Genomic DNA, 27,183 nt, shown 5'->3' with positions numbered 1-27,183 from the left:
ATATTTCTGATTTTAACCATGATTCCTTAAAAGTTGATATTTAATAGAGCCCTAAACCCAGTTTTAAAAATAGACAGAGATACTTTTAACACATAGAAAATATTTTGCCATCAATTTGGCTTACAAAGAAGAGTTTGTCTTGAGAGAATTTTAATGATATAGAGCTCTCATGAGACTTACCTTGGAATTTCTTTGGCATGTTCTTGAGTACATTGCTGAAGAAGATCTATAAATTTTTGTGGGAAAGCTAAGAAGTCTACCAGAAGGCCTTGTTGGAATTTTAAACTATACAGAAGAAAAGAGAATTTTAAAAATTTAATTACTATTTTTAATTGTAATTAAAACCCTGAAATAGTCTTTTTTTTATTTACTGAACATGCATTATAATCAAAAACTGAGCTAGGGAACTTTGATTTTTATAGAATTCATTCAATGGGAAGGAAAAGGTCAATATACTTAGCTAAAGCTCCAAAACTCTGGGCTGTTTTAAGCAGAACTCTGATAAGATATGAAATATTTACTTTCAAAAACATCCTGGGGCGCCCGGGTAGCTCAGTCGGTTGAGCGTCTGACTTTGGCTCAGGTCATGATCTCACAGTTCATGGATTTGAGCCCTGTGTCCTGCTCTGTGCTGACTGACAGCGCAAAGCCTGGAGCCTGCTTCGGATTCTGTCTCCCTCTCCCTCCCCCACTCGCACAAGCGAGCCCGCGCTCTCTCTCTCAAAAGTAAATAAAAGGTTAAAAAAAAAAAAAAACCAGAAAAACAAATTTAATTACCTCTGAAAATCTTCCTCAGATATAACAAGGTTATACAGAAAAAATGGATCGGTATCATCAGTCAGACGGATAACTAAATCCTAAAAGAAAGATTGTTATTTTTTAATGTTTTCAATAGATCTGGCTTTTAGCCTAATTCCTTCCTTCTTAGAAGTAAAATTATCCAGTAACAATAATGTGTCACCATTATACTTCAGATGACTTTGTTTTTTGGTGCTGCTGGGTTTTTCATCAGTCTTTAAAAGACTTAAGATTCTTAAACAGGGGTAGATATTCTGCTCCATGGGATCCTTGTGGGGGTCTATAAAAACTAATTAAATGCCAGAATTGAAGTTAAGGACTATCATCCTCTTAGGAAAATTGAGACCCAGTCCTTGCTGTACTATACCATGACACAAACACTCAACCACTGACCATATCATATTCAATTATATTTTCAGTTTTTCCCAAGTTAATTGATACTTCCAAAGTGGCAACACATCAGCTGAAATGACAAGCCAACGATCTATCCTAGAAAAGGAGCATTTGTCTCTCAGGCAGAGGGCAGGGGTATCAAGTAACAAGTTGCCAAGGCTTCATTCTGAGGGCCTATTCCTACTCCAGGTGGCGGTTGACGTGGAAGCCCATCTGTTTTCAGTTTCAAATGAAGTGAATGTCTTTCATAAAGACCACTTTCTATGTAAATTTACAGTGTGGTGGAGCACCACCATAGCAAAAACGGATACAGAAGTACACAGAAATTACATGCTTCAGTGAATAATGTAGTAAGGAAAACAGGCATGGCAACAAGATGATGGAGGCCTAATAAAGAAGTGAGGTTAAGAATAAGCTCCCACTTCGAAATAGAATCTACTCGTGTCTACTGAGGAACTGTTAGGGTAGAGTTCTAGAAAAATCTATACCACTTATGAGCAGTTAGGAAATGAAGAGGTACAGCAGGTCTAAGGAATTAACATGTAAGAAATATATCATCTCTACCCCAGAAAATTCGCAATCTAGGTATGTGCTCTGCCTCAGAAGGTCCTGTTCTTAAAGCAGCTTCTACTTAGGTACTTCCTGAAATCCACCCAAAATGCTATTAAAAACTGAAACTACTACTACTAATAATACTACAAGGTCCTTGAATCTTCATGTGTAAGGAAAGCTCTGACACAAAGAAAATAGATGCTGTATTTCTTAGTCATCTATTCTGTATCCACATCACTGTTAATGACTCAGTCTTTTGAAGATCACATAGGACTGATGCTCTAAATGCCTCCCTTCAAAAGGCAAAGATTCAAAAAACTATATCCCTGCAGTGCTTCAATTCATTCTATTCTCACATTTACACCATGAAATGCCAATTCTACAGGGTAGCAAAATATATATTCTAGCAACTTATAAGTGCATTGGGAAAACTTAACCCCCAATTCTCCCAATCCCCAATTCTTCCTGTATGCTTCAGAAACATATGGTATAATAATCTCTCAATCACTGTCTTTGTAGATTCTATCACTCCAGATTTGCAAGTTACAAACGGGCCCAAAACTAAAAGGCAAGGTGAGTGTAACAAAAGACCTCATATTCTTAAAGAACAAAAATAATTATAATGTACAGAAATTATATTTTTAAAAAAAGAAAAAATGTGTTTCAAAAGAAATTAATACCAACCTTTCTGTGAACTGGATTAGAAACTGATTGTAGTTCAATGCTCACTCTAACACTTACTCTCCTGTATGAAAAGATATACCCAACTGTCAGAAACATTTGCATGGAATGAGTTACCACTGTCATTTGTATTAGCTAAAGTTTTCTGTATTAAGTTGCAAGATCTTTCACAGGTGCTCCCTAAGTTAAAAACAGTTATTTGGAAAGCACACTGGATTTAAAGTTTTAAGTTCTTGTTCTTCCACTAATAAGTAATCAGGTTTTTAACCGGGAACTATATTTTTCTCTCCTGTAAAATGGAGTTGTTGTGAGAATTAAATGAAATAAATGATGTGAAATTCCCATTACTAGACTGAGATATAACCTCACTGCCCTGATTCTAAAATAGCATCTACTGAAAGCCAGACAAACTATCAATTTATTAACAACTTCACATTAAAAAAAATCACCAATTGATCAAACTGATTTATGGGAGATTCCATTTGAAAAACTAAAAATGTGAAGCAGCATTAGAATACATGGCATGTTTATAATCAAGGAAATAGAATAATATATTCCTTCTCTTATGCATATACAAAATCCACCAACTACATCTGCTCAATATTCAATATATCCACAGAAGTACTGTCAACAATTTTATTGTCGACCTTAACCCAGAGGCAGAGTAACTCTAAACTTTATTTTAAAACGTTAAAAAAAAAAATTTTTTTAATGGTTACTTTTGAGAGAGAAAGAGAGACAGAACGCGAGCAGGGGAGAGACAGAGGGAGAGGGAAACACAGAATCTGAAGCAGGCTCCAGGCTCTGAGCTGTCAGCACAGAGCCTGATGCGGGACTCGAACTCACAAACAGTGAGATCATGACCTGAGAGGAGGTTGGATCCATAACTGACTGAGCCACCCAAGTGTCCCTAAACTTTTTCTAAAGAGACCATAACTTTCCACAGTATCTACTCCATCTTAGAGAATTCAATATCAGACAGAGGCATATAAATAAAGGTGCTCATAACCATTAATCAAACTGAGCCAAAATGCTTAATTAATTGAGGAAATAAAGGGAAAACTGGTGAAAAAACATCTCTGCACAAGTGTTCTTTATCCTGCTAGAATTAAATAACAATGGCTTTTACCTGATGTGCAGGAAACAAAAGTAAAAGTAAAAATAGAATTTATTCCATTTTAAGCTACTCTTCTAAAAATGTGTTTTAGGGGCACCTGGGTGGCTCAGTCAGTTAAGTGCTCAACTTCGGCTCAGGTCATGATCTTGAGGTTTATGAATTCAAGCCCCACATCAGGCTCTGTGCTGATGGCTCAGAGCCTGGAGCCTGCTTCAGATTCTGTGTCTCCCTCTCTCTCTGCCCCTACCTCACTCATGCTCTCTCAAAAATAAATAAAAACATTAAAAAAATTTTTTTAAAGATGTGTTTTAAATTTTTCCCACATTCTGCTACTTATCTACTACAGAAGTAAAAAGTATAGATAGACCTAGCAACTGAGTGTTGATGGAAAAACTTGGTAATAGTTGACCAAGGCTAAATTCAATTGTTCAGATTTTTTTTATGCTCTTACAATTTTTATATTGCCTTAAAAAATGTCATTTTAGTTAAGTTTCCTATTGAACATGATTGGTTGCCTAATCTTAGTATGGTGAGGTTACCATATAGTAAGTTTACCATAACTTCTGTTATCTGAATAGGAATGAGCAGCAATGGCACAGATAGGAAGAACTAACAGTGAAACCTTAAACTGCGAGTAACTTGTTCTGCATGTGTTCTGTATGACAGCAAGCATTTCTAATAAATTTTAACTTCATAAACAAATGATACCTTGCAATACAAGTAGTATGTGACACTGAATGTCCCATGATCACAAGTGAGCCAATGGTTCTTCTCTTTCTTTGTGGGATTGCTAGTGGTCCTTTCCCATGCTCAGATGCTGTCTCAGGCCACAGTGTTTGGCAGAAATCAATGATTTTTCAGAATGTTGAAAGGTGCCCACAACTGGCACTAGTGTATTTTTTGTCACTTCAAAGCACCTATGGACAGTCCCCTGCTTTTCCATATAAGAGTAAGCTTAGGAATGCTTTGCTTCATTCTAGGTCAGGCTTCCTGCAGAAAGAGATGCTTTCCTCTTCTGCTTTATTGCCAGTTACATCAAATACAGTATATGACAAAAGTTTATTAATACTGTACTATAGTCAACATCCATGCAAGCGTACACAATGGCTCCCATGCAGAAAAAGACTGAAAAGAAAGGCAGTAAGAAGGAGATGATTATGGTGGAAGAAGGAAATTGTATGTGAGTGACCCAAATCTCAAGATTTTATAAGTCTACATCAGCATCTCGTCTGCAAAGGAAGAGAAAAAGGCAGAGAAAACCTTCATTTCAAATGAGATTACGGAGATGTGTAAAATGTGGAAAACAGTACAAAATTTTGTAGAAAAGCACCACCCGAATAAGGCTGTAGCAGTGCGAGTAATGAATCTGTTTAACGACAATGCAATGTCACATTTCCCCGAAATCCTCAAAAGGAGGCAAAAGCAAGTGTCATTGGGTAGGTTCCTTGTTCAAGTTGCACGAAAGAAAAAGTTTGCATTGTACCAGTGATTCCGTTAATAATAGTCAAAGCTGTCCTACACAATAATCCTCCTCTCTCGTTTCCCTCACACCAGCCATGAAGTGCAGGTTCGAAGGTAAGTGCAGGTTAATTTATTTTTCTTTAAGTTTTGTATTTTATTATTTTGTATTATATTACAGTATTGTAATCATTTTTTAAAGTTTATTTATTTATTTCGGGGGGGGGGCAGAGAGAGAGGGAGAGACAGAGAATCCCAAGCAGGCTCTCCGCACTGCCAATGCAGAGCCCGACTCAGGGCTCAAACTTACCAACCTACAAGACCATGACCTGAGCTGAAGTCAAGTCAGATGCTTACCAACTGAGCCACTCAGGCACCCCTCATAATCATCTTTATATGAATATTTTTTGGGTTTTGGACCGAATCATCTGAATTTCCATTATTTCCTGTGGGGAAATTTGCTTTGATATTCAAGTGCTTTGGATTGTAAGCATGTTTCCAGAACGAATTATGCTCACAAACCAAGGTTTTACTGTATTTTTAAAACAAGAGAACGTTTTGTTTCTATTTTTCTAATATTTAGTGTATTATATGTGAAACAGATTAGATTTCTACTCCAATTCTGCAAATTAAGTTCTTAGGAAAAAAAAAAAAAACCTTTCAATTTACTAATTTGTAAGGGAAGTGAACAGAGTTAGGTTTGTGAGGGCCTTTTCAGATCTACAATGTCATTATGTTTGGTTTTTGCCTTCTGAAGTTTTTTTCTAAAACATGCTGCCATAGAGGGTATGATACTGCAGTAGATAACTTTTTATGGTGATGTACACTTTCTAAATTCCTATGGGGGCAACTGGGTGGCTCAGTTGGTTGAGCATCCAGCTCTTGATTTCGGTTCAGGTCATGATCCCAGGGTCATAGGATCGAGCCCCACATCAGGGGTCTGTGCTGAGCAGGGAGCCTGCTGAAGATTTTTTCTCTCTCCTTCTGGGGCGCCTGGGTGGCTCAGTCGGTTAAGCGTCTGACATCAGCTCAGGTCATGATCTCACAGTCCGTGAGTTCAAGCCCCACATGGGGCTCTGTGCTGACAGCTCAGAGCCTGGAGCCTGCTTTGGATTCTGTGTCTCCCTCTCTCTCTCTCTGCACCTCCCCTGCTCATGCTCTGTCTCTCTCTATCTCAAAAATAAATAAAAACATTAAAAAAAAATTTTTTTTTTAAAAAGATCTTTTCTCTCTCCTTCTGCCCCTCTCCCTTGCTTGCGCTCTCTTAAAAAAGGCGGCGGCGGTGGGGGGGGGGGGCACCTGGGTGGCTCAGGCAGTTAAGTGTCCTACTCTTGGTTTCAGCTCAGGTCATAGTCTTGCAGTTCATGAGTTCAAGCCCTGCAGTGGGCTCTGGGCTAACAATGTGAAGCCTGCTTGGAATTCTCTCTTTCTTCCTCTCTCTGTCCCTCCCCCACTGGTACCATCTCTGTCTTTCTCAAAATAAACAAACTTTAAAAAAAAAAAAAAGGAAAGAAAACCTTAAAAAAAAGGTCCTATCATACTTGATAAATTTGTTTAAAAAAAAGTCAATAAAGTATTCTTTAGATAATACTGGAAGTATCACATTAATATAATTTTATAAGCTTATTAATGATACTGTTGCATATATTACAAATGTCTATATTGCATTAGCTTTGGGGGGAAAAGGGAGGAGGAAAGGCCCACAGAATAAAGTTCTTCCCCCAACCCCAAAATATGTTGTAGAAAAGTCTGAGCTTTCAGAAAATATAGTACTTGAAATCACAAATCGTATTTTCTCCATTATAATGGTTGTTATGGGAACAATATAAAACATATCAATAAAAACTCATAAAAAATGCTATTTCCCAAAACAAATATCATACTCTGAACAATACATAAATTCACATAACATCCTCCCTACAAGTTAGATTTCATATTAGTAGAATTGGATTCTAGCCCACCTTTGCCACCTAGGAGCAGTGACCTTAAACTCTCAATTCAGACATATAAAAGCTGCTCTAAGCCAGGTAGTATGATGGATGCTAGGAATACAAACAGAAATAAACACGGTCCATGTCCTCAAATTGAGATCAGATTAAATGACTCTACTCAGATTTGCTTGATTTAAGTGCTTCAAGAGAAGGAAGGGAAGGGTTACTAACACTTACTGACTACCCATGCTTTACATGTATCTTACATAACAATAATCTTATTAAGTAAATATTATGTCTGTCTTAGAAAGGAAGAACTGAGGTGCACAAGTTACAAACGTGGTTAAGGTCACCTTGCAGAGGTGACCAAATTAGAACTCAGACATTACACCTGCACTATGCTATCTGATAAATGAATAAAGGCAATTAATCTCAACCTAGGCAACTGAAAAATTCCTTATAGTGAAGGGATTTAAGACAGACTTTAAAGGCTATGAAAGAAAAAGCAGCTGGGGCAGGGAGAATAGCATGAATAAAGGTATGGTATTGAGATTATCAGGCACAATCAAGGGATAACAAATAGTCTTGTATGACTAGTATACAGGCAGAAGAAGTTACAAAACAAAAATGAAAAAGCAGGTGTCAAAACATGGGTTTCAAAATTTTGCATTACTTTCCTCCAGAGTTCTCTGAGCATTATCACTATCTTTCACTGAAGTTTCTCCTTCTCTATGACTTCAGAACATTGATGTCACTTCATGTATTAATCACACTTTAATAATAACTAATGTTTGGGCAATCCCTATCAACATAGCACCAGCATTCTTTTTTTAAAATTTTGTTAATGTTTTTATTTATTTTTGAGAGAGAGAGAGAGACAGACACAGAGCATGAGTGGGAAAGGGGCAGGCAGAGAGAGAGGGAGACACAGAATTTGAAGCAGGTTCCAGGCTCCAAGCTGTCAGCACAGAGCCTGACGTGGGTCTCAACCTAGTGAACCATGAGATCGTGACCTGAGCGGAAGTCAGACATTTAACCAACTGAGCTACCCATGCCCCCCCAACACCAGCATTCTTCACAGGGCTAGAGCAAGCAATCCTAAAATTTGTATGGAACCAGGAAAGAGCCGGAAAAGCCAAAGCAAACCTGAAAAAGAAAACCAAAGCTGGAGGCATCACAATTCGGGACTTCAAGCTGTATTACAAAGCTGTAATCATCAAGACAGTATGGTACTGGCACAAAACCAGACACACAGATCAATGGAACAGAATAGAGAATCCAGAAATGGACCCACAAATGTATGGCCAACTAATCTTTGACAAAGCAGGAAAGAGTATCCAATGGAAAAAAGACGGTCTCTTCAGCCAATGGTGTTGGGAAAACTGGACAACGACATGCTTGAAAAATGAAAAATGAAAATGCATGAAAAATGCATGAAAAATGAACCCGGACCACTTTCTTACACCATATACAAAAATAAACTCAAAATGAATGAAAGACCTAAACATAAGACAGAAAGCCATCAAAATCCTAAAGAAAACAAGCAACAACCTCTTTGACCTTGGCCACAGCAACTTCTTACTTGACATGTCTCTGGAAGCAAGGGAAACAAAAAGCAACAATGAACTACCAGGGCCTCATCAAGATAAAAATCTTCTGCAGAGGGAAGGAAACAATCAGCAAAACTAAAAGGCAACCAATGACAGAATGGGAGAAGATATTTGCAATGACATATCAGATAGAGTTAGTATACAAAATCTATAAAGAACTTACCAAACTCAGCACCCAAAAAACAAACAATCCAGTGAAGGATGGGCAGAAGACATGAATAGACATTTTTCCCAAGAAGACATCCAGATGGCTAACAGACACACGAAAAGATGCTCAACATCATTATCAGAGAAATACAAATCAAAACCACAATGTGATACCACCTCGCACCTGTCAGAGTAGCTAACATTAACAACTCATGAGAAAACGGATGTTGGCTAGGATACAGAAAAGAGGAACCCTTTTGCACTGCTGGTGGGAATGCAAACTGGTGCAGCCACTCTGGAAAACAGTATGGAGGTTCCTCAAAAAATTAAAAATAGAACTACCCTATGACCCAGCAATTGCACTACTAGGCATTTATCCAAGGGATACAGGTGTGCTGTTTCGAAGGGACACATGCACCCCCATGTTTATAGCAGCACTATCAACCATAGCCAAAGTATGGAAAGAGCCCAAATGTCCATCAACTGATGAATGGATAAAGAAGATGTGGTGTATACATACACACATACACACACACACACACACACACACAATGGAATATTACTCGATCAAAAAGAATGAAATCGTGCCATTTGAAGCAATGTGGATGGAAACTAGAGTGTATTATGCTAAGCAAAATCAGTCAGAGAAAAAGTATCATATGACTTCACTCATATGTGGAATTTAAGATACAAAACAGATGAACACGGGGCGCCTGGGTGGCGCAGTCGGTTAAGCGTCCGACTTCAGCCAGGTCACGATCTCGCGGTCCGGGAGTTCGAGCCCCGCGTCAGGCTCTGGGCTGATGGCTCAGAGCCTGGAACCTGTTTCCGATTCTGTGTCTCCCTCTCTCTCTGCCCCTCCCCCGTTCATGCTCTGTCTCTCTCTGTCCCAAAAATAAATAAACGTTGAAAAAAAAAAAAAAAAACAGATGAACATAAGGGAAGCAAAAATAATATAAAAACAGGGAGAAGGACAAACCATAAGAGACTCTTACATACAGAAAACAAACTGAGGGTTGCTGGAGGTGTTTGGGGTGGGGGGGATGGGCTAACTAGGCAAGGGACATTAAGGAGGACACTATATATAAGTGATAGATCACTAAATTCTACTCCTGAAATGATTATACTATATGTTAACTTAGATGTAAATTCAAAAAAATAAATTACAGATAAATAAATAAAAATGATATTCCTAAGAAAAACAAGAACTACTGTTTGGGGTGCCTGGCTGGCTCAGCCGGTTAAGTGTCCAAGTCTTGATTTCAGCTCAGGTCATGATCTCATGGCTTGTGGAACGGAGCCCTGTGTCGGGCTGTGTTGACAGTGAGAATCTGCTTGGGATTCTCTCTCTGCTCCTCCCCCACTCGCTTGCACTCTCTCCCAAAATAACTAAACAAACATTTAAAAATAATAATAATAACTAACATTTGCTGAATGTTTATTATGTTCCAAGCACTGTTCTAAGCCCTTTGTATTAACTCATTTCATGCTCATAATAATCCCATGAGGCAGGTACTTTCATCATCAACAATTTTCTCATCATCAACTTAAAGGTGAAACAGAGGGGGCACCTGGGTGGTTCAGTCGGTTGAGTGTCCCACTTCAGCTCAGGTCATGATCTCACAGTTTGTGGGTTTGAGCCCCACATTGGGCTTTGTGCTGACAGTGGGAAGCGTGCTTTGGATCCTCTGTCCCCTTCTCTGTCTGCCCCTCCCCTGCTCTTTCTCTCAAAAATAAATAAAAAACAAAAAAAGATGAGACACAGAGAAAACGACTGTACAAAATCAAACAATGAGTGGCAGAAGTGGAATTTAAACCCAGAAAATGTGGCTCCAGAGCCTGAACTCTTACCCTGTGCTATGCTGCTTCTCCAAAGATCTTTTTGTTTCCCCTATTAAAGTGTAAGTTCCCTGAGGCCTGACATGAAAACTGTTTTTGATGCTAGTGTTGGGAGACAGGAGAGTGAAGAGGAAGAAAGCTTGACAGTCTCAGCATGTAGGACAATTCCTAGTACATAGTATTCATAAATATTTGTTGAGCTGAACTGACCCTGAATATTTAACTAAAATCTGGGTTGTTTTCCCTATAGGTCAGGGATCAGCACATTTTCTGTAAAGGGCCAGACAGTAAATACTTTAGGCTTTGTGGGTCATAAGGTCTCTGTCACAATTATTTATATCTGCCCTGATGGCACAAAAGCAGCCATACAGGGGCGCCTGGGTAGCTCAGTCGGTTAAGCAGCCAACTTCGGCTCAGGTCATGATCTCGGAGTCCGTGAGTTTGAGCCCCGCGTCGGGCTCTGTGCTGACAGCTCAGAGCCTGGAGCCTGCTTCGGATTCTGTGTCTCCCTCTCTCTGACCCTCCCCCGTTCATGCTCTGTCTCTCTCTGTCTCAAAAATAAATAAAGTAGGGGGCGCCTGGGTGGCTCGGTCGGCTAAGCGTCCGACTTCGGCTCAGGTCACGATCTCACGGTCCGTGAGTTCAAGCCCCGCGTCGGGCTCTGTGCTGACCGCTCAGAGCCTGGAGCCTGTTTCAGATTCTGTGTCTCCCTCTCTCTGACCCTCCCGTGTTCATGCTGTCTCTCTCTGTCTCAAAAATAAATAACCGTCAAAAAAAATTTTTTTTTAAATAAATAAACGTTAAAAAAAATTTTTTAAAAGAAAAAAAAGCAGCCATACAATTTTTTTTTAATTTTTTAATGTTTATTCAAAAGAGAGCGAGCAAGCATGAGGGGAGAAGGGGCAGATAGACAGGGAGACGTGAAGAATCTGAAGCAGGCTCCAGGCTCTGAGTTGTCAGCACAGAGCCCGACACGTGGCTCTAATCCATGAACTGTGAGATCATGACCTGAGCCCAAGTCAGACATTCAACCAACTATAACACCTAGGCGCCCGCAGACAATTCTTAAATGAGAATGGCTGTGTTCCAATAAAACTTTATTTACAAAAACAGGTAAGAAGGCCACCTGGCCCATGGGCTCTAGTCTGCTAACCCCTGCTACAGGTGATAAGAATATATCAAAGGTTTCTAAACAAGAGAAAAGGTTGACAGTGTGTTTTGTTTTTTTTAATATTTCTGAGAGACAGAGGCCACCCAGATGCCCCACAATGTCTTCGTTTTTAAAACCTCCCATTTCCACACTCTTTAGTTTTCACATACACTTTCATTTCCTCAGCATAGGTACCTTATGTCAGTTTCACAAATGAGGAAACAAGGTTCAGAGAAGAGTCAACGAATGGGTTGTGGAACAGAGACAAAACTGAAATGTCTTGACTTCTAATCAAATCTGGTAAGTCCTAACAGCACCACTTCCTTTGTCAAAGTTTTAATTTTGCATTTATCTGCGAGACTGGCTTTTATTTCCTCCCCGACTGGACTTCAAGCTCCAGGAAAACAAGGAATGTTCTTCCTGGCCACTACGGCCCCACTACGCAGCAAGGTGTTTTGCCAATAAGCAGTATTCGTTGAATGAATAAATGAAATTTATAATTTTCCCCTCCTGTTTTCAGGCGACTAAATGTAACTGATTTTTAGTAACTAATGTGAAGAAAAGACAATACACCATAAAAACCTTTTTAAGCTGCAGCTTAAATTTACTTCCCATATGATTCAAAGGAGAGCGAAAAAAAGGGCTGGGAGCGAAGCCCTGAGTTCTAGAGCCGGCCGTGCCGTGAACTTGTTATGAGCCCTTGGGTAAATTATGTGTAAATTACCTCACTTCTCCGGACAAAATTAACTTTCTGTCTCAAAAAGAGAGAGTAGGGCTGTAATTTTCCACGATTCGGTTCAGAACTAAGATTTTTTTTTTTTTAATTAACTCGATGCGGGTCAGGTTCCTATTTCCTCTATACCTCCCTTCTGCGCCGTCAGCAACGGCCAACTTGGCGAGAGAAGTAACAATGGGTTCCAGCTGCGGTTCTCTCCGCGTCCTGAGACGCCCGCCGCTCACCCAATTGCAACTGGGTGCTCCCTGGGCCAGAGCCGCCATCTTCCCCCCCCCCACCCTTGGCCCGACCCCAACCGCCACCCGCGGGCACGGGGTAACGCGGAACCTCACCTCTCCTCGCAGTCTTTGCATTTCACCTGCAGCGGGACTAGTTCCTGGAACAGAACCTGGCTCATGTTGGACCGCTGCCCGTGCCAGTGAGCGGAAAAGTCCAGCAGGCCCGGCCCGCGGAACTAGCCGAAAGGCGTCCGGGTCCTGCTAAAATTTGAGTTTGGCGCTCGGCTTCCGCTGAGGAGGCGGGGATAACAGAAACCGAGGGAAGGTGCAGGAGATTTGGACCTCGTCAGCCACCATCAGTTTTTTCCGGTTTTGCAGGAGACGTTCGGCAGTTCCGGGTATTAGCCTGCGTGGCGGGACTCGCGGTGGCCATATTTGTTAAGGGAAGAGGACCCAAGGGAAGCGGAGAACTTTTCTTCCCTTCGCCTAATGTTTGCCATCCCAAACGAACCCTGAATTATGGCGGCTTCTGCGTCGACCCCCCACACGACTGACTTTCCAGCTGAGGGTCGATGCAGTTACTACGTAGAAAAGAAGAAGCGGTTCTGCAGGATGGTGGTGGCAGCGGGGAAAAGGTTCTGTGGGGAACACGCTGGAGCCGCGGAGGTCTGGTATTACCCTACCCTCTCGAGAGTTGGAAATAAGTTTCTTGGTCCGGCCCCTCGCCTCTGACAGATTTCTGCTGTCACCCTGGATATTCTAGATTTTCCTGTACTAAGCGCAGTCCTGCTCTCCCTAGGGAGCGATGATGAGTCTTAGTGAAGTGCAGTGGTTTCTTGTACTAAGTAGAGCAGCGCCAGTAGTAACCCGTTCATTTTGATCCTAACTCTTGGCAATACTAGATCTTAATTTTACTCCAGACCACCGTCTCTTACGCTCCGCCCACTCTCCCCTTTCCTGAGGGGTAAAGGTAGTTTAGAAAGAATAGTGGTCAAAGATCCCAAGGTTTCACTAATTGTGTTCTGATTGTTTTGTGAGTGATAATCACTTCTTTGTGAATGCGGTTGAGAAACTTTTGAAAAAAATTTATACATACGAGTCTTTAATTGTTGAAAACAAACTGATGGTTACCAAAGAGGAGATGGGTGAAACAGGTGATGGGGATTAAGGAGTGCACTTCTAATGAGCACCGAGTGATTAAAATAAAAACGTAAGAAATATTTACTTAGAGTACAATCTTTTGAAAGTAACATAACTGCTGAAAGGGGTAAGGAAAGATTTAAAATCATGTAAGAATTGGCTCTTTTTCAAATCGGTAACAGGAAGGGTACAGTTTTGTTTGATAATACAGTTATACATATAATTGTACTGTCAAACGATATACAGTTGACCTTCGAACACGTATTTAAACTGCGCAGTCCACTTACATATTTAAAGATGAGATAAACATCCCTTGATCAAAAAATGGGATTTCTGATAGAAGAAAGTTTTGTTCTCACTCTGAAACCTTCTACTTCACCTTAATGAGACATCTGGAAGATGAATGCAGTTGGTGACAGTAGTAGAATATGACTAGATCCTTACAAGCTGATTGGTATTCCTGGAGAGGAAGGAGTGTTGTTATTGGTCCCTTGAAGAAAAATTGCAAGATAAGTGAAAACACTTTGCATGACACGATTTGGTTTTCAATGTGGCATCCTACTGAATCTGTGATTTATGATATAATGGGGTGTATGTTTCCATCTTTTTGTCTTAAGTATCATATGTAGTTGAGACCACTTGTACACATATTTACCCACTGTTTGTTGTTGTTTTCTTACCCACTGCTTCTTAACTGGAGGTGATTTTGCCCCCCAGCAGACCCTTGGCAATGTTTGCAACATTTTGGTTGTCACAACTGAGGAGAGTGTTCCTGGCACCTAATAGATAAAGCCAAAGATGCTGCGAAATATCCTATGATGCGGAGGACAGCCCCCCACAAAACAGAATTACCCAGCCCAACATGTCAGTAGCGCCAAGGTTGAGAAACCCAGTTTCTAAACCCAAATAATAAAAGTGCTTTTTTCCCCCAACTCTATGGTTAGGCTTTGGGGAGTCAACGTAGAGTCTTCCCTTTTCATGGAGGTTGTATTTTAGAGTCAGCAAATAAGGAAGAATAATGCACAGTTTTTCAAAAAATATTGAAAAGTCTCTTAGCTTTCCCATGAAATTCAGTCATTTCATGGGTATACTGGGAGGCATTCAGAACTGAAATAAACTGAAAAAAGAATTGTTAATAACAGTGAACAGTTAGCATTTACTGTATGGCCCACGACATGCCAAGCAGTTTTTTAAATGTACTTTTAATATTAGCTCACTTAATTCTTACAAGCCTTAGGAGGTGAGACATACTCTCATCTTTTAGATGAGGCAATGAGCCTACCTCAGGTCATTGAGTTAGAAGTTGATAGATCAATCCTAGGCAATCCTACTGACCTATGGTTTTAACTATTACACAATCCTGTTGCATACAGATTCATAAGAATATTGAATAGAATTGCTAGCACTATTAATTCTCCTTTAGTTTTTTTCTAGCACATGTAGTTAAATTCACGTAACTTAGAAACAAATGGGCTATAGCTCTGCTATACTGAAAACTTGCAAAGTCAGTAGGATTATGGCCACATACCAAATGGTTAAAATACCATATTTTATTGTTTCTAAGATAACTTCTTTTTCTCACATTTTAACATCTCTGAAATCAGAATGCACCTTAAAATCCATCACATGTCATATTTTAAATCGGCAGCAGATTTTTCTTCGGGGTGCCTAAAGTAATAGTGCAAATTATAGTCAGTGCTATTATAGATTCAAAATTCCATAAGTAGACTTTCTCTATAACCTATTTGAAGTTATAAACCCTTGTTGTCCAAAGCAGTATTTGCTCATGTATACATAAACCAGCTATGTTGGAGATTTTTGTTGTCAAACTCTGTGACCTGATTTTGCCAGTGTTTTATTAATGTCCTTTTAAGGTTTCCTTACCTTGTTTTGGGAATGCATAAGCTTATGATTACACTGAAATTATATTTAGTATCTGTAAGCAACAAACGTGATTTTTTTTTATACAAATAAATACATCATTTTTCTTTATTAGGAAGAAAATGCTCGGAAGAGAATTCTGTGTCCTTTAGATCCAAAACAGTAAGTATGGGTCAGATAAGGGTTTTTCTATGCTAGAAAGATTAACTGTCACAAGTCTTATTTTAAATAATTTTCTCTTTAAATTTAGCACAGTATATGAAGATCAACTAGCAAAACATTTGAAAAAGTGTAACTCAAGAGAGAAGCCAAAACCTGTAAGTGTTTGATCAGTAAAACTGAGTGGTGAAATGTGTGGTATATAATGTTTATGTGTACTTAGTTGATTACAAATGTGAATATTTAACAAGGCTCTGGCCTCAGGAGACTTGAATGTAGTAAATGCATTTGAGTATATATATAGACTATGAATCCACTTGTAGTCCTAATTCAGATAATAGAATTTTATGCAACAGGAGTGTCATTTAGAAAATAATTTCACAATTTATTCAAAATATTTATTTAGTGCTTACTAAATTTATTTCAATAAAATATGGTCCCCGCCTTTAAGGAGTTTGAAAGTAAACTTGTAAATAAGGGATATTATTTAATAAGTTCAATCAAAGAAGTAAACATGTGATAAGAGCACAGACTTGTATAAAACTTAAAATTATAGCCAAGGGGTCAAGAAAAACTTCCCAGAGAGAAAAACACTTGAGCTGAGTCTTGATTTGGCAAAGAAAAGGAAGAGGAGGCCTTCTAGGTGGAAAGAACTGTATGTGCAAAGGCAGAAATTGAGAAACTACATTGAGACTTTCAAGGAACTTGGACTTTATTCTGAAAGATGTGGGGAACTACTGAAAGATTTTAAGCTAGGGAATGGAATGGCCATATTTACCTCTTACAAAACTTTCAGAGCAGTGTGGGAGGATGGCTTGGAATTAGAATGACTAGTTAAAGGCTGTTGCTGAAATCCAGGTGGGACATGATAAGAGACTAAATGAAAGAGAATAGAAAAGGGTAGAGAATAAATGCAAGAATTATTTAGGTAGCAGAATCAATAAAACTCAGTGACTAAAAACTGAGAGTTGGATATGTGAGTCTGAAAGTCAGTAGAATAGTTAATTTGGAGGTCAAATATATACAGGTTATAGGCCTTGGATTTTTAAGTTACCCAGGGTAAGAGATTAGAAGGGTGAGGGAGGAACTTGTTTATTCCACAGATATTAATTGAACATTTATGCCAGACATTGTACCAAGCACCCTGGCTATAAGAACATTACAGTCTAGTGGGAGAGACAAAAAATACAATATTGTCTATGTTAAAATTGATTAAGTACAGAGTGCTATGAAAGAATAAAGGAGATGAACCTAATCCTTTTTTTGGGAGAAATAGGGGGTGAAAGAGATGGGAAAGGAGTCAGGAGGCTTCTCTGAAGGAGTATCACATATGAGACCTACAGGTCAAAGGAGAACCTGCCAGACAGGGAAAAAAACATATGTAAGGGCCTAGAAGTGAGAGAGCTGATAGCCTTGTCTGGGATTGGGCATTGCACATGACTGGAGTATAGAATATAAGGGGAGAGCTGAGTAGAAGAGGAGACTCAAGAGGTAGCAGGTGATAGAGCATGAGACTAAGGACAGAACTATAGGTGACACTGACAATAAAGGGTGAGCTGTTGCCACCGTTTAATAAAAAAAATTAAAGATATTTATTATATCACACAAAAATACATAAAATAGAAGAAACCAGACCTAAAGCTTTGTAATATCTATATCTTGTCTGCTTTTGGACCTACTGCTTCTCTGCTAAATAGCCGTATATAGTTGGTACTTTGTTGTTTTTTACTCTTACACCATACGCAAAATTGACAACCTCAGTCTATATGCTATAGACAGGTGAAAACTTTAACAAAAATTACTAATGAGTTTCTTTAGACTATACACATTTATTCAGATAATGACTCACTAGAATATAAGATCCATGAGGACATAGAGATTTTTGTTGTGTTCTCTGCTATGGTGAATCCTTGACACCAAAAGCAAATTAAGGACCGCAGTAGGTGCTCAGTGATTATTTTATTCCTAAATGGGAGAAAGGGAGGATGGCAGGTACAGGGTATGGGAAAAAGAGAAGTATCAGTTTTTCAGCTTAATTTTTGTGAGCTCTTCACATTAATAACAGTATTGTTGTGGTTTTGTTTTTATTAAGGACTTCTTTATTCAAGATATTAATGCAGGCTTAAAAGATGAAACAGAAATACCTGAACAATTAGTAAGTACTTGATTTAATATTTAATTTTAAAAGGTGTTTGTAAGCTGTCTCCACACTGGGAATAAGCTATGTTCCACTTTTTGTTTGGAATAAATTAATTGTTTTGGATTTAGAATATATTTTTTCTATAGAATCCATATTATTAGTGATGGTTAGTTCCCAAACCAGCTCATACCCCATTCTTGTATATAGGTTCCAATTTCTTCTCTCTCTGAAGAGCAGTTGGAAAACTTAATTAAGAAATTGCGGAGAGCAAGCGAAGGTAAGTCTGCCTCCAGTTGCAAGTTAAAATTTTTGGAATAATTAGGTGCTTTATGAGTTGATACCAATGTGGTTTAAAAAATGTTACTACCATTGTTCAGAGCCCTACGGTTTCATGTTTGGTTGCTTAAGCTATTGTGCTTATATTTGGCACAGGTTTGAACTCTACACTTAAAGATCAAATTATGTCCCATCCAGCATTGCATGATGCCCTTAATGACCCTAAAAATGGTGATTCTGCAACCAAACACCTGAAACAGCAGGTATGTTTAGGCCATAGTAACTGTGCTAAAATTGGCCTTTTGTTCATTTGTCAAAAGCTAACATTCTTTCTAAATATAGTTATTAATGAGATTTTGTTTAGTTTATCTTTCAGAGTACAGAATCTTTCCATTTCAAAAATATGTGGAAACATATATTAAAAACTTTTGGCATGGATATGGTTCTGAGTACTGTGTTTTAAAAATCTTAAAGCAAGAGAAAAAAATTTAAAGCCAAACAAAAATTACCAATGTGCACATGCTGCCATATGTAGAAATTACCTTGATGTTTTCCCCCTTGAGCCAAATGTGTTTGCTCTAGTTTATAAAATAATCTTGTGAAGTTTGCAGGCTTCTATTTTAGGTAACATTGAAAAATTAAAGTTACTTGGTCCAAGAAGATGTTTTGTTGAGTTTGGAGCAGGAAAAGGAAAATTGTCTCATTGGGTTGATATTGCCTTAAAAGATGCTGAAAAAGTTCACTTCATCCTAGTAGAAAAAGTGACCACGAGATTCAAGGCAAGTGAAACCATGACAGTATATTAATAACCAAGCTGCACTTTTCTTATTAAAAAAAAAATAAGAAAGAAAGAATGATACTGAGAAACATGTCGTTTTAAGAAAATGAATGTTTTGCATTAATTTGATGTAGCTTTTTATTCTGATTATATTCATGACCTAAACTGAAGGTCATTTTTTAATCTAAATTTTGATAGTCCATTGAGCTGAGTTCTTAAAACTATTTGCAGAGATAAGAAAATATGTGGAAAGGGCCAAGCTCAAGCTAGGAGTTAAAAGTCTTGGGTCCTAACCTACCTGTGCCACCTACTAACTATTCATTCAGTAAACATTTACTGAACATACCATTAGGCACCATGATAGACATTGAGTGGAAGTCAAGACAAGTCCCTACGCTCTATTATTTATATTTAGAAAGGAAAGACAAATGAATTATAGAGAAGTATCAAAATATGAAAAAAAAACTGTACAAAGTACAGTGTAGGTTCAGAAGAGGGAGTGACATGTTTTATTTCAGGGAAGGGATGCAAATGGCTATATAGGAAAGGTGATGCCTGAGCTCTGTCTTGAAAGGAGAATCACATTTCCTAGATAGAGGGTTTAAGAAGCATTCTAGGAAGTATGAACAACGTAACCAAATACCTGAAACAACAGGGAAACATGGAAACATTTCTCTATGATGGAAATGCATGGTTCCAAGTAGAGTTCAGTGGTGATGAGGTGGGAGAGGAGGGCTAGACTCTGGAAGGTGTCATATTTTATGCCAAGGGAAGGCATTTGACTTTAGCCGGCTACATGCTGGGGATACAGGGGAACAAGTTTAGTTCTTGTCTTTGAGAAGCTTACATCTAGGGGGTAGACTTACGAGTATTTCGGTTCAGTTTGCTAATAAGCCTCTTACGATAATGGTGAGTACCAGAAGCCCTTAGGAGCATGAAGATAGAACACCAGCCTTAGTGTAGTGTGGGTCACAGAAGGTTTCCTAGAGGAAATAACTGCTGAGAGGAGATTGAAAGAATATGTAAATGTAAAAGTTGGTGAAGAAACTAAAAGGGCTTTTTATTGTTTTGTTTTATTTTATTTTTAATGTTTATTTTTGAGAGAGAGAGAGAGAGAGAGAGAGAGAGAGAGAGAGAATCCAAAGCAGGCTCCAGGCTCCAAGCTGTCAGCACAGAGCCCAACATAGGACATAAAGCCACAAACCATGAGGTCATGACCTGAGCCAAAGTCAGACACTCAACTGACTGAACCACCCAGGTGCCCCAAGAAAGGCTTTTTAAATTTTTTTTTTAATGTTTATTTATTTTTGAGACAGCATGAACGGGGGAGGGACAGAGAGAGGGAGACACAGAATTGGAAGCAGGCTCCAGGCTCTGAGCCATCAGCCCAGAGCCCGACGCAGGGCTCGAACCCACGGACCGTGAGATTGTGACCTGAGCTGAAGTCGGATGCTTAAACCGACTGAGCCACCCAGGCGCCCCAAGAAAGGCTTTTTAAAAGTTCATCCTAACAGTACCATTAAAGATATAGCAGAAGATTAATGAGAGATTAATGATAAGATTAATTATCCAGTAATTCAAGTAAGACATGAGCCAGAGCTGAGGCTGTTGCAGTAGGATGGAGAAGAGAAAAAAAGTGTGAGAAATGCTAAGTATTTGGAAGCAAGGAGACTTGTTGATTTATTAGTCATTAAGTATGAGAGAGGAGTTATTTCGGGTGACACTTTATGGCTTTAAGTGACTTGTGGTGCCTTTTACCCGAAATAGGGAATATACAAGGAGAAGAGGAAGAATAGGTTCGGAGAGAGAAATGATGAGTTTAGTTTTGAATGATTTTGCTGTTGAAGTAGAACTTTCTAGTTCACAACTGGGTATGTGCCTGGTGCTCATCAAAAAGATCTGGGCCACAGTGTAGATTTGTAAGTCATAGGCACATAGACATAGATCAGAATGGTGATTGTGATCTTTCAGAGAGAGTAAACGGAATGAGCCAAAAATAGTGTATTATGGGCTAGCAAAGGCAAAGGAGCTGGCAAATAACCTTAGGTTAGTCACTTAACATCGTTGAACCTTAGTTCCTTCATCAGTGAATTGGGACATTTTAGAGTTAAAGGAAATAATGATACATAAAAATTTGTAAAATTTTCGAGGCTTTTAAAAATATATGATACTGTTTTAGAGTTTTCATCAAAGAATATATAATCTTAAATTTTTTAATTAGTGATTCTGTTTTTTAAGTATTAAAAAATAAGATGGGAAATTATTTCCTCCAAATTTTGAAAACAAATAGAAATCTTTTTAAATATAAAAAACCATTGTTATGACAATGTTATTTTTGTGCAGGTAGATGGCAAACACAGGAAGAAAAATTCAGTGTTTGAGAGACTTCAAATTGATATTCAGCACTTGTGTTTGAGTAAGTTGCATAACTTTCAGTTGCTCTACCATAAATCATAGAAGTTTCAAATTCTGAGGGTTGCTTAGAAATCCAATCATGCAGAACAGTGCTTCAGTGAAGACAAACTAAAATTAATGCGTTGTTAACATAAAATGTTATATCTAACATTTGAATGAATGTAAATTGAATTAGGGTTGGAACATTTTTCCCTTTTTTTTTTTTTTTTTTTTTAAAATAGAGCAAGCGTGCAAGTGAGGGAGAGGGACAGAGGGGGAGAAAGAAAGAGAATCTTAAGCAAGCTCCATCCACGCTCAGCATGGAGCCTGACACGGGGCCCGGTCCCACAACCCTCGCTCGGATCACAACCTGAGCCAAAATCAAGAGTCAGACGCTCAACCAACTTGAGCCACTCAGGCACCCCAGGGTTGGAACTTTTTAAAATGGGGTTTCAGTATCAATTAGAAATGAAGTGTCATTTTAGGAAAGAGTTTAAAAGTGTTAATAATATGTCCCTATATTATTTGTTTGTCTTGTTTAATTATGAGTCTGTTCATACCATACACTAGCCTTCTACCTATAATTAACATGACTGTACCTAAACTGTTAAAGAATTAAGGTAGTTCTTTGTCTAGCTGATGGCAAAAGATACTTCCTAGAAAGTAGCAAAGGAAATAATTCATCTCTCTGTATACAAGTCCCATTTTGTACACACACACACACACACACACACACACCCCCTTCAGTCCTACTCTTTGTGCCTTTCTGTACCTTTTTGTAGTTTTTCATATTAATATAGACATGTCCTAGTAACCTCTTCCATCCCACTAATTAATACAGCTTTGTGAAGCAACCCAGCATTTATATATAAATCACTGTATTTAAAATTATTTAACTGAGTATATTACTTTTCTAAAATTGAAAATTCTAGACAAGTTTTTATGGTGGGTGTTGAATTCTTATTAAGCATACTGAAAAGTAGCCTACCATATTTCTTAGTTTCTATATGACTATTCTGTGCCCACTCTGTGCCCCCATTCCATATTTTAAACCAAAATAAGAGAGATTAATAGGGAGCAAATATCTACAATCTAGTTCACTACTGCCCTTTTAGAATTTGTACCAGTTGAAAAATCTCTCTCCTGCTAAACAATGACCTACCTAAAAATATAGCCACCAGTGAAAATGTGAATCATATGGGCGCCTGGGTGACTTGGTCAAGTAAGTGTCTGACTTTGGCTCAGGTCATGATCTGCAGACTTCCATACTTTGGCTTTTTCTTAATTTTGAAAATAAAAGACTTAATGACACACTGAGAGGGATTAAAGGTAATTTTGAAATGAGAAGATGACATTCAGTTAGAGGACTTCTCTTCCTGGGGGCACGGTTGGAAGTGACTATTCATCATTTTAGGGAAAGAGAAAGAACAGGAAGTTTCTATTGAAAGAGTTCACCGGAGACATCCCCCCTTTGTTTTTTCTTCATTTATTGTTTTTCTTTTTTGGGCTTTTCTTAAACTTACATATGTGTGGTCAAGAGTCAAATAGTGCTACAAGTTCTCAAGTTTTTATAAAAACAGCACCAACCACTTCCTCCCTGCCATGGTTCTCTCTTTAAATCCAACCACATTTACCTCTTACAGGTGAATTTTTATATTTATCTCAAGTGTCTAACAACAGGCTTTTGTTTTTGCTGCTCCTTTTTTTTTTTCCACAATTATCTGCTGGTTTTTCCCAGTGGAAGATAAAGATTTTCTACTCCTGCCCCACCTCAAGTGCAAACACTTCCCATTCCTCATATTTCTAATATGCACTAAAGATTAAATCATCATTTTTTTTATCACAGGAACATGTATTAAATTACTTTTTCCTGTACAGTTTTTTGTTGTTGTTGATAAATTAATAATTTATAATTTTGTTTACTTGGTCTTTTAAAAATGTATTTGTTGTAATACATTCATCAAGTATTCTATTACTTTCCATCTTCCTAAAATAATTCTCCCCTGTATCCTTCAGACATGTTCCAGTCCAGACTGGATGCCCTCTGTTCTTGGCACACAATGATCAGCATTAAAACTCTCTTCAGTCTCATCCTAGGGATTTCTTCGACTCTCTGGATGGGAATTTCTTTTTCCATATTTTTTCCCACATCTTCCTCTGTTGAGTTACTCTTTCTTCGGGCAGAGCACCTCTTCCTATAGCTTCCTGAGAAACAATGCATTTGAGACCTTGCCTTGTCCGAAAATATCTTTTATTTTGCCTTACACTTGACTTGCCTGGGGATTTGTATTTCAAGGCTGAAAATCATTTTCCTTTAGAATTTTGAAAGTTTATTCCGCTAGTATTGTTTAAACATTCAGTGCCATTCTGAATCTTGTTCCCTTGTATGTGATCTGCTTTTTTGTTGAAATTTTATAGGCCCTTCTTTGTTGTCAGTGTTATGAATTTTCACAGGGATGTGCCTTCATGTGGTTATATTTTTATCCATTGTGCTGGACTCTTCCGTTTATAGCAGAGGTTCTCAACTGGAGCCCATTTTGTCCACCAGGGTACTTTGGCAATGTCTGAGACATTTTTGGTTGTCATAGCCGTGGGTATGCTGCTGGCATCTAATACAGGCCAGAGAGCTTCCTAGACCAGAGGCCTGCTAAATATCCTGTAAGGTATAGAGTAGCTCCCCACAACAAAATTATTGGGGCCAAAAAGTCCATAATGCCAAAGATGAAAAATCCTGATTTAGAGATTCTAGTACTCTCAGCTTTCTGGGAAATTTCCATGACATTCTTTCTTTCATGATTTTCTCTACACCACTTTCTCTTTTCTCCCTTTACATAAGAATTCCTATGATTTGGGGTGCCTGGGTGACTCAGTTGTTTAGGCATCTGACTCTTGGTTTTGGCTCAGGTCACGATCTCAGATCATGGGTTCAAGCACCACATCAGACTCTGCAGTGGTGGTTCAGAGCCTATCTTCCTCTCTCTCTCTGCCTCTCTCGCATACTCTTTGTGTCTCAAAAAATTTTTTTTCTCATGATTTAGCTATTAGACCTACTGGGATGGTTTTCTACTCCTCTTGAATTCTTTGTTTTATGTCTTTTGGTCTCTTTTCTATACTTTCTAAAATTTTCCCAATTAATTTCTCCTATCATAGTTTTCATTTCTAAGATTTTTTTCTTTGAATTTACCTTTATTATATCTTGTTCTTTTCTCTTAATTGCCATATCTTACCTTTCTGAGGATATTAATAATGGTTTTTAAGAATTATTCTCCCTTCATAATCTGCTTTCACCAATTTGCTCTTTTCCATTTGTTTTGGTCTGTCTCTTTCAACTTAGAGGCTGGCCTTAAACAGCTAGTGCTCCTTGATGGTATGTTCTTAGGATTGAGGGACTCAGCACTCCAAGTCCTCAGGTGGAATTGTTGACTCTGAGCTCCACTTTGGGGTGATCTGCCTAAGATGTGATCTTTCCTCTTGAGTTGGTCAGATTCCACAGAGGAGAATCTTCTGATCACCTACCTACAGGTTAAAGATCTGATTGCAAACATTCTGGGACCCAGTGGGGAAATCCATATGCACAACTCACTTATTCCTGCTCCTTTACCATACTTCAACTCTCAACTTCCTATTGTCCCTCAATCCACTGACCTCCTGATGCTCCAGATAATTCATGCATAGTCTTCTACCAAGTGGGAAAGAGGTACTCACCAAGTAGCTATGAGGTGGAGATCTGACTACTTAAGTAGACTTTCCACCAACACTATTGTAGCTACTCAGCTCCACTTCCAAGGTACCTGATACCCCCAATTCTTAAGCCTTTTGAAGATTTGTGGAATAAATTTGGTTAATTTCAGCCTTTCCCACTTTTGTCTCCTTTTGACCTCTTTCAGATTTTGTGAGTTTATACCTTTTCAGAAATCCTTTAATTCTCATTTTGGTAGAGTTTTGGGAGGGAGCAAACCAGATACTTGTATTCAATCTACCATCATTTCCCAGAAGTTCATCTGTTCTATTTTCCAAGCCCAAAGAAATAGGGGAGAGAGGAAATGAGGTAATTTTCAAGCATAAAGCAGAAGGGCTTTCTTAGACACCCTTTCCCTTCACCCTAACTGATGGTAAGTCTCTTGAACTATCTTAATTTAAACTTCTATCTTCCCTGACACAGGCAAACTATTCCACTTGGTACCAATTTCTCCTGGCATGTAATATAATACATTTGAAAGCAAGCAACAGAAAAGTTGAATTTACTAAGTACTTCCATTGGACTGTTCCACTGTACTAGGTGCTGTGGCTGGATTTGTAGTGGGAAGCATACTTTTCATTTCGGAATCTTAGGAAAATGAATGGGGAAAAAATGGAGGCCATAACGAACGTAGTACGTTTTACTGCATTACCTTGTGGACTTTTTTCGTTTTTTTTTTTACTTTTTCAGGACTGTTATGAATATTTTCTTTTTTTCAAAATAATGTGAAAAGCTTAAGAAAACATTTTATTTTTGAACATGAAGATATATTTAAAACTATATAACATATAATATGGTTATAATATCAAATATAATATGTTATAATACATATTATTAATATATGTTTATCATGTGTATTATTTGTTCAAAATACATCTTCTAGCAGGGAAAGTTTTGAGTTCTTTTATCAATGTGTTAATAATATTTAGCAAAAAAAGGCTTCTACAGAGGAAAGTCCTGGGTCAGTATGTAAGAAATAACGTTGGCCTAAGAGTCAAGAAACTTTAACTTGAGAGGAAAGGCGAGAGGGAAAGAAAAGGGAAGAAAAGAAGAAAGAAACTTTAATTCTAATTCTGGCTGGTATTTATCAGGTCACTACATCTTTGAGTCTCTCATTCATCAGCAATAAAGTGAAGTTTTTGTTTCAGTCTCTTCACGCCCTAAAATCTAAAGGTTCAAATTGGTTCTCTCTTTTAGAATGCCATGTGAATGCCTTATCTCAGAAGAGAGCTAACTCGGTTCTCATTAACTTTTATTACAGACAAGATTCCTTTGCTAAGCAAAGAAAAACTACCCGTGGTAGGAATTGGAAAGCATCTGTGTGGTGTGGCAACAGGTACGTAAACATACTAATGATGTTTACATACTAGACAAGCACATTAAGTGTTAGCTTTATATGGTCCCAAACATTGAAATAGTCTCTTGAGTAGTTTATACCACTTATGCTTAAACTCATTAATTTTCATAGTAGCACTGGCCCTGTGTTATATCAAATATAGCATTTTCTTATTTATCTGCTCATTTTGGCCATTTGACAGGATGAATTAAGAGTTTTTTGTGTAAATACTGAGTCATGAGACTTTGGGTTATATTTCAACCGAAAAGGAAACAAATCATTTATGGAGACTGTATAATTCCACCCCAGAAGCTACTGAGTTTTTTGAGGAGTTGCTTGGGAAGGATTCTGAAACCTCTCCCACCAGAATATGGTTATGTACCAGGATTCTGGGGAAAATGAAAAAAGAAATGCTAGGTAAAAAATCTAAGATCTTATCTTAGCACTTAGATCTGTCAGGTGTAGCATGGTAAAGTAGAAAGAGCATCGGATAGTCTGGGATTCAGCTGTGCTGTGTAACCTTGGCAAATTACATAACCTTTCTGAGCTTTGGTTATCTCATCTGTAAAACAGGAATAATAACATATAACTTACCAGGTTACATGTGAGTATCTGGCGCATATTAGTATTCAACGAGTGTTAACTACTGTTACGTCTTCTTCCTGGCTCCTGCTGATTTCCTCATCTCCCATCCGGGAATCTTGGAGCCT

The 27,183-nt window shown here is 38.3% G+C and overlaps 2 protein-coding genes across 5 annotated transcripts in view; one reads left to right on the top strand and one right to left on the bottom strand.

Annotated features, from left to right (window-relative positions):
* Nucleotides 1-12,908, bottom strand: part of SASS6 (SAS-6 centriolar assembly protein) — a 59,030-nt gene extending 46,122 nt beyond the window's left edge. The window contains exons 1-4 of one of the 2 annotated variants that reach the window (XM_047082944.1): nt 12,745-12,908; nt 2,428-2,488; nt 778-857; nt 181-285 (exon numbers count right to left, since the gene is read on the bottom strand). In XM_047082944.1, coding sequence (XP_046938900.1) covers nt 181-285; nt 778-857; nt 2,428-2,488; nt 12,745-12,809 — 311 coding nt within the window. In that variant the 5' untranslated portion in view covers nt 12,810-12,908. The remainder of the gene's footprint in view (nt 1-180; nt 286-777; nt 858-2,427; nt 2,489-12,744) is intronic. The other variant, XM_047082945.1, reaches the window with a different exon arrangement.
* A 122-nt stretch (nt 12,909-13,030) lies between these two features.
* TRMT13 (tRNA methyltransferase 13 homolog) overlaps nt 13,031-27,183 on the top strand; it is an 18,838-nt gene continuing 4,685 nt past the window's right edge. The window contains exons 1-9 of one of the 3 annotated variants that reach the window (XM_047082949.1): nt 13,031-13,296; nt 15,767-15,813; nt 15,902-15,968; nt 17,903-17,965; nt 18,158-18,227; nt 18,383-18,489; nt 18,838-19,005; nt 21,348-21,420; nt 26,399-26,473. In XM_047082949.1, coding sequence (XP_046938905.1) covers nt 13,150-13,296; nt 15,767-15,813; nt 15,902-15,968; nt 17,903-17,965; nt 18,158-18,227; nt 18,383-18,489; nt 18,838-19,005; nt 21,348-21,420; nt 26,399-26,473 — 817 coding nt within the window. In that variant the 5' untranslated portion in view covers nt 13,031-13,149. Of the gene's footprint in view, nt 13,302-15,766; nt 15,814-15,901; nt 15,969-17,902; nt 17,966-18,157; nt 18,228-18,382; nt 18,490-18,837; nt 19,006-21,347; nt 21,421-26,398; nt 26,474-27,183 lie in introns of all 3 variants that reach the window. The other 2 variants (XM_047082948.1, XM_047082946.1) reach the window with 2 other exon arrangements.

This window comes from Lynx rufus, unplaced genomic scaffold, assembly GCF_022079265.1.
Source record: "Lynx rufus isolate CCGP_SWC_20201006 ecotype Redwood Valley unplaced genomic scaffold, mLynRuf1.p SCAF_2, whole genome shotgun sequence".
NCBI classification, from domain to species: domain Eukaryota; kingdom Metazoa; phylum Chordata; class Mammalia; order Carnivora; family Felidae; genus Lynx; species Lynx rufus.
The sequence above is the reverse complement of the archived record's forward strand: the minus strand, read 5'-3'. Positions and strand labels throughout refer to the sequence as shown.